The following is a 7,919-nucleotide window of genomic DNA, read 5'->3' as shown; positions in this document are numbered from 1 at the left end:
TAAATTAGTCTTTGATGGACTATCTTCCATTTGAACCGATTAAAATGAGTTTTCGTTGTGTTTTGGTGCAGCTTTTCTCGTGTGTTTGGGTAGCGTAGTAGCACCTTCTCCCTTTGCTAGTTTTCTCGTAAGAAAAATTTGTGTCATTTGGATCTCTTATAGCATTTTAACCCAAAATCGAATATGGGTCCTTGCCTAGTTCTCATGTCACCGTATTCTTTTTCATTTGCGATTGGAATGGAACTAGGCAAGGACTCAGATTCGGTTTTCGGTTGAAATGCCATAAGAGATCCAAAAAACGCAAGCTTTTCTTATAAGGAAACAAGGAAGAAGGTGCTACTACGCTACCCAAAGACACGAGCTGTAGTAGACGTTGGTTAATGCTATGTCTGACGTCTATAGTGCAACTTTTTGTCGGTTTTGATGTAATCTGACATCTTTATAGACGTCGAACTCTATAGGTCCAACATCCCATTAACGTCACTCATAAAGACGTTGGATCGGGATCTAACACTAAAAACCCAAAATAACAAACGTTTAAAGTCTTTTCTGCATTAGTGTTCTATTTAATAAGATGAAGATTTAAATGAATAAAAGAAAAAATTAAAATAAATATAAATCATAAATATAAATATAATTTACTAATTAATCATACTTTTTGAATAATACCAAAAATATTGGCTAAAAAAATTAACAACCATATTAATTATTGAAGTGACAGGCTATTTTATTCTTTTCCTTCTTTTTAATATATTTTTGATATTTTAGTTCTTTTGTAATGTATTTCTGCCTTGCTAATTTGAATTTAAATTAAATTCTCAATAATCAGACATGTTAAATATTTTAACATTACCCTTTCTTGAAATAAAATTTTGGACAATGCCGGCGTCTATCTATCTATATATATATAATTTTGCACAGTTGAATTGATGTCCCTTTCTTTTTCAAGATCTCTAGCGGCACAGTGTTATACATGATTTTTCAATCTTAAAAGATATTTTAACATAATCATATCTTGATATTTTTCTTTTCAGAAAAATGAAAAGACGAAAAATGAAGAAGATGAAATAGATGAAATAGAGAGAGAGAGAGAGAAAAAGGAAGAAGAAAAGATATCCGTAGTGATTGGGCATCAACTTGAACATAAAAGTTCAAACACAAACTGTTACAAACAAATGAACCTAACCAATAATCAACAACCAAAGGTACTTCATTATCGTCTTCATAACTTCAACCTTCTTCTCTCTTTCTTCACTTCAACTCAAGAACAAACTCAAAAGCCATGGCAAACACTAATAACTTCTTAACCCAATTCTTAAACTGCACTTCAAAAAAGCCAAATACTTTAATCACCAACCTCTACTTCTGCACCTTCGCCACCTTCCTCTTCACCCTCTGTTACTTCCTTGGTCTATGGCACAACTACCCCACCACCACCGTCACCACTGCCACCGTAGCCACCGCCTCCAACCTCTGCTTCAACCCCACCACCAACTCCACCACTACCACCACCTCCGCCGTCCCATCATTCACCAACCTCGAGTTCGCCGCCCACCATAACATGCCGGACCCGCCCCCCACCGCGGCGCGTGGACCACACCTACCTCCCTGCGCGTGGTCCTACTACGAGTACACCCCCTGCGAGGACCAGAAGCGCTCTCTCCAGTTCCCGAGGGCCCGACTCGCCTACCGTGAGCGGCACTGTCCGGCGGCGGAGGATGTACTCCGGTGCCGGATTCCGGCGCCGTACGGATACAAACAGCCGCTGCGATGGCCGGCAAGCCGCGACGCCGCGTGGTTCGCGAACGCCCCGCACAAGGAGTTGACCGTGGAGAAGAAGGGGCAGAACTGGGTCCGGGTCGAGGGGGACCGGTTCAAGTTCCCCGGTGGTGGGACTATGTTTCCACGTGGCGCAGACCGCTACATTGATGACATTGGAAAGCTTGTTAATCTCCGAGATGGGTCTATCCGAACCGCTATCGACACCGGTTGTGGGGTACGTTCATGTTATTTCTTCAACCGGAATCCCGGTTCGCCTCTTCCCGAACCGGTTCCGTCTCAAACTCTTTCTTTTTCCTCAGCCGGAGCCATTCCTTAATATCATGCATTAACTCCAGTATTTGTCATTTGGCTAATGTTCAATGCATAATTAACATGATTTTTAACACTTTTAATACAAGACTATTATTTAAATTTTAGCAAAAATTTATAAATAAATCTCTTTGTTTCATCAGTAATATGAAAAATCTTTTAAAAATGTCAATTGATTACAATAGTTTTTGAGAAATTTTTACTTAAAATCTTGAAAAGTAGTATAATTATTTATGGATTTTGTAGGTTAGAAAATTTAGGTTTATGACGAAGGTTGAGTAGACCGGTTTATGATGAACCGGGTTTACTTTTGTTCTTAGTTCAAGGAATACTGAACTCTCGGTATGCACGAATGGTATTTCCCCCTCATATTTTATGATGAACTTTAGGAATAATTCGATTTTTCATTTTAAAAATTTGAAATGGTAACGTGGGTTCATGGTGATATTAAATATGTGATTGGGATGCTTACTTGTATTTTCTTTTTGCGAAAATATCATTTTATTTTCAATTTGCTTTTTTATATATTTTTACAAGAAACTAGGAGTGTAAACATGGTAATTTAGGACAGACTAACTTATTTATTTATTATATATAATTTTTAATTATTATTTTAAAATAAGCTTATAATTTTATTATATTTTTAATAAATAAAACGTAGAATAGAATACAATGCCTTTGACGAAAGTTCCTAAGTGAGTTTGACTTATTTTGGGAATATCATATTCTTGTGGACGAACGGCTCGTCGTTTCTTAAATGGTTTGACGAAGTTTCCTAAGAGGAAGAATAGTTAGGAAAAAAATCGGTGAAATATGTTTTTAATTTTTAAAATTTGACATGAAATTAAAATTTATTTTTGATTAAAATTTTCATATATTTTAGTTTTTAAATTTAAGAAATAAAGAAATATAATTATTTTAAATATTTTTGATATATAAAACGTGTTTTTTAATTGACATGTAAACAAATTTAATATAGCTAAGTTAAAATATATATATATATATATATATATATTTATTTTTTAAATTTTAAAATTAAATTGTATTAAAGTTTTTAACATGTCAAAATTTAAAAACAAAAAAGTACGATGAGATCTTATTTGTCCATGTTACTTTTATTTTTTTCATTTTTCTTGTTGGTCTTACAAAATGACTTTAAAATAAGTGAAAAGTTGGAAAGTCAAGCTATTTATACGCTGGCGACATCGTATATACGCTGAAACATAGTATAATGTATAAATGGATACAGATTAATGTGTATTAGTTACATCAAAATTTACTTTTTTTTCACTTTTCTTTTTCCCAAATGAGAAAGAGAATAATAAAAGAAAAATCTTCTAATCCTTTACCTTCAAATCAAAGAAAAGCATAATTATTGAGATAGAAAATTTGCTATCTTATCGGAAAGCATGTGCCTTTTTTGGCTCAATGATTTAACTATACATTGCAATATTAAATTACTAGACAGTCCAAACTTGCTTTTGGTTCACTTTATGGCAATCATAATCTGCTTTTCTGTTTGTCTTTAAGTTGTTTGTTGAAATGCATGTGAGAGGGAAAAGCACAATAAGAAATTGACACATTGCAACCTAACCATCTCAATCATGCATTCCATTTCCTAATCTACAAGTTACCTACCCAGACTTCACAAGTTCACACCTTCCTAGAAATAGTAAAAATAATAATTTTATTATCATGTAATCATAAATTATTTTACAAGATAAAATTATTGATTTTTGTATTAATATCTTTAAAACTCATATCTAGAATTTTGCTGTGTGATATTTAAAACTATCAGGTTGCAAGCTTCGGAGCTTATCTTCTATCACGTGACATTTTAACAGTGTCATTTGCACCAAGAGATACTCATATATCACAGGTTCAGTTTGCTCTTGAACGAGGTGTTCCTGCATTGATTGGAATCATTGCCTCAATCAGGCTTCCATACCCTTCAAGAGCCTTTGACTTGGCTCATTGCTCACGCTGCCTCATTCCCTGGGGCAAGTATGGTACACCCATTAGTCCCTAAACACTCCAAGGTCATATTTTGATGAATTTTTCAACAACTGTAAAAAATAAAAAGCTGAACTAATTAAATTTTTTTGTATGAATGAAAATTAGATCATATGTAATATGTAGAATTTTTCTCCGAGTGCCAATGATTTTGTATGAGTGAAAGTGACAGTGCATTATTGTTTGTGGTATTGGCAGAAGGAGTATACTTGACTGAAGTAGATAGAGTGTTACGTCCAGGGGGGTATTGGATTCTATCAGGGCCACCAATAAACTATCAGAATCATTGGAGAGGGTGGGAAAGAACTCGTGAGAGTCTCAGAGATGAACAAGATGAGATTGAGGATGTGGCAAAGAGTCTATGCTGGAAAAAGTTGGTGCAGAAGGATGACCTTGCAGTATGGCAGAAGCCAACCAATCATGTACACTGCAAACTCAAGCGAAAGATCTTCAAGACTAGTAGACCCTTCTGTGGTGAGGCACAGGATCCTGACAAAGCATGGTAATATCACAGTTTTAATTCAGATTTTGATGTTCATCTCATCAAGGCTAATAAGTTGAACAAACTAGATTAAGATATTGCGCTGGTATATTAGTAATTGTCATATATAATGTCAGGGGCTGTTTGGTTGGAACAAAACAGTTTCTGATTTTTATTTTGATTATAAAAGTTCAACCTTGTTTTTACTTTAATGAACACTTTCCTTTATGTTTTTTCTTCATCAAGCCATTTTCGTTGCAGGTACACTAAGCTGGATACATGTTTGACCCCACTTCCTGAGGTAAAGGACATCAAAGAAATTAGTGGTGGAGGGCTGTCTAAATGGCCTAAGAGACTAACTTCAATTCCCCCAAGGATTAGGAGTGAAAGTTTGGAAGGAATAACAGCTGAGATGTTCACAGAAAACACTCGGTTATGGAAAAAGAGAGTGGCGTACTACAAGAGATTGGACCATCAGCTAGCAGAACGTGGAAGATATAGAAACCTGCTTGATATGAATTCTTACTTGGGAGGCTTTGCAGCTGCACTGGTTGATGATCCTGTGTGGGTTATGAACATTGTCCCTGTTGAGGCTGAAATCAACACCCTTGGTGTTGTATACGAACGTGGATTGATTGGAACCTACCAAAACTGGTATGCTTTTCTTCCTTTGCAGAGGAAACCTGAGTTGTTTGTTAAAAGAGAAGCAATACAAAAAGCAATATTTTTGTATGCATAATTAGAGAGCAGCAAGCATTTTCTTAGTTGATAGATTGAAACTTTTTATGTGGTCAAGAACCTATCACTTATAGATTTAGTACACCTCTGTTGAAGTGTCACAGTTCAGATATGTTTTTCACACTGCCACTAACACTTGTCTGATATAAATCAATGATCAGACACTTTTAGATTCTAATTAAATATTTAATTATAAAATCGTTTTTATTGGTTCATACCCTTTTACAAATATTCAAAATTATGTTTCACTTGTTTTAGTCTCATTCTCATAGGATAATTACAAAACCTAGTAAACTAGTTTGAGAAATAAATGTACCATTTTTAGGTAGGTCAAAATTGGTTAACGTGGTAGGTCAATTTATTCAACCCCTTTTATTACATGGATTGTGGATGACATACCGATTTGCCCATTTTTTTATTTATTTTAGATTTTGATGAATTGTTTAGTTGAATATAAGTTTGCTAGTAATAATATTTTGTGTGGATTGTATATATTACACTCTTTATGTTAGGTTCTAGAAAACAAATGTGTGAAGATAATTTAAAAGGATAACATCGTGTAATTATGACATTATGGTTCTGTTTGGATAATTTATTTATATAATGAGTCATTCATTATTCTTATAACACTCTTTCTATTTTCTTAGACATGTTATGAAATAATGCCTCTTAATTTTTGTAACACTCATTTTCAAAAGGTAATGAATACATAGATTGTTTCTTGTGTTAGGGTGTGGGCTTGTAGGGTATCCTTTGTCATGATGTTTTGTACATTTACTGTGTTGTGTTGCGTGTCCGTGACAAAATCCATCTTTCACAGCTTACCACCGACAGCAACATTATGACAATGGGAGTTTAAATAATACCTGCTTATGTGTGCCAGTGCCACACACCTTATTTTCTATCCTTTGTTGTCTTTTACTATAGACAGAACACTGTTTCACGGATCCAATCCTTTTATCTTGTACTAGAAAAATTAAATTTAAAATTCTGTATATGGATGGTATGGTTAAAATCCATAACTCACTATTTTGTTCTTCTTTCAGGTGTGAAGCCATGTCCACTTACCCCCGAACATATGACTTCATACACGGTGATTCAGTTTTTAGCCTCTACCAGAACAGGTAACACTAAGAACCGATTATATGTAATGGCCAAATCTAGAGAACTTGTTTACTCTAATATGTTTCTAAATCTTTTTTTCTTAAATTAATCAGTTTTCTAGTGCAATACTGACAAACAAATCTCCTGATTAATATGAAAAATAATCTGTATAAGTTATTTCTACTCATATTTAATATGATATTAGAACATAATTTTTAACTTTAATATGATATCAGAGCATAGTCTAATCATTGTACTGTTTTCAATAAATTATGAAGTTGTTATTAGACCATATTCATATTTAGTTTTACAGATTTCACACTCCATGTAATTGGATTGAGTTAGACCAATCAGGTTCTCAACTTGAATGAAGTATTATAGGTCACGGACAACATGAATTGGGGAAAACTCAAGTTCTACAAATCATTAAACACAAACCAATCCTAAATAACACAACCTGTGTTTCTAGTTACCTTAAGAAAAACCTTAAGTCAAAAAATGTGACTAACAGACTATAAGTCAAAAACTGTGAAATTTTACTAAGTTTTTGAATTAATGTGCTACAGATGTGATATGGTGGACATTCTTCTAGAGATGGACCGGATTTTGAGGCCAGAAGGTAGTGTGATTTTGAGAGATGATGTGGATGTGTTGACGAAGGTGAAAAGCATTGCAGATGAAATGCAATGGGATGTCAGAATTACAGACCATGAAGAAGGACCTTATGAGAGACAAAAGATACTGATAGCAGTTAAGGAGTATTGGACAGCCCCTCCTCCAGAGAGAGACCAACAGAGCAAGCACTAGTTTGATTCTATTCTTTTCATGTCAATTTTCTCACGAATCAATTCTTTCAAACCCCGATTTTTGTGAGTGGTGCAAGGTGAAACTTTCTTTGCAAAATTATGGCCCCTGGAATGTTGAGGCATTCTTTCATCAAATTTTAATATAAAGGTAAGGGATGTAAATTGATAGGAACAGGAAAAGGAACTGGTGATGAGTAAATACCAATTGTAATGTTTCTCATGTTGTCTCCGTGTGTTGCCATAACATGCGTCTTGTCTCCTTACATAGAATGACATCCGACATTTTTTAATGTTTGATTACTTTTGTTCCCTTATTCAAAAGCTATTAAGTATTGAATATCATAATGTCCTAACATATCGGTTCTATTTATCTCCATGCCATGAAGTATCAAAAATATCGTGTTAGGTACTTGGGCTTGAAACCTAACAAGAACACACTCAGAAGATATGGAAGAATGGGTTTTTCTATTATTCACCATAAAAGAATCCTTTTTACAAAGAATAGGTTGGGAGCATAACCTTCCTGGTTGAGGACATAATCTCCTTCTACAGGTTAAAGACCTGACTTTACACAAAATATACTCTGTATCCTTTACAGAGTTACAAGAGTTCTATTTATAGCAACTCTGACTCGCTCTCCTTTTTACAACTGACACAATCCACACCCCGCATGCCCTTAACTCCTA

At 34.5% G+C, this 7,919-nt stretch overlaps 1 protein-coding gene across 1 annotated transcript; it reads left to right on the top strand.

The window, feature by feature from the left end:
* Positions 1-1,042: 1,042 nt before the first annotated feature.
* On the top strand, positions 1,043-7,533 carry LOC108347643 (probable methyltransferase PMT16). The gene is made up of 6 exons (XM_017587028.2): positions 1,043-1,996; positions 3,890-4,100; positions 4,303-4,606; positions 4,847-5,239; positions 6,370-6,447; positions 6,994-7,533. The coding sequence occupies exons 1-6, from the start codon at positions 1,283-1,285 to the stop codon at positions 7,232-7,234; spliced, it is 1,941 nt and encodes a 646-aa protein (XP_017442517.1). The 5' UTR covers positions 1,043-1,282; the 3' UTR covers positions 7,235-7,533.
* Positions 7,534-7,919: the final 386 nt, after the last annotated feature.

Source organism: Vigna angularis, chromosome 9 (genome assembly GCF_016808095.1).
Source record: "Vigna angularis cultivar LongXiaoDou No.4 chromosome 9, ASM1680809v1, whole genome shotgun sequence".
Lineage (NCBI taxonomy): Eukaryota > Viridiplantae > Streptophyta > Magnoliopsida > Fabales > Fabaceae > Vigna > Vigna angularis.
The sequence above is the reverse complement of the archived record's forward strand: the minus strand, read 5'-3'. Positions and strand labels throughout refer to the sequence as shown.

Bases quoted from the DNA above. Each gene is read 5' to 3' on its own strand.
- LOC108347643 (XM_017587028.2), top strand. From the start codon at position 1,283: ATGGCAAACACTAATAACTTCTTAACCCAATTCTTAAACTGCACTTCA. The intron at 1,997-3,889 runs GTACGTTCATGT...TAAAACTATCAG, and splicing joins CTATCGACACCGGTTGTGGG to GTTGCAAGCTTCGGAGCTTA. The intron at 4,607-4,846 runs GTAATATCACAG...TTTTCGTTGCAG, and splicing joins CAGGATCCTGACAAAGCATG to GTACACTAAGCTGGATACAT.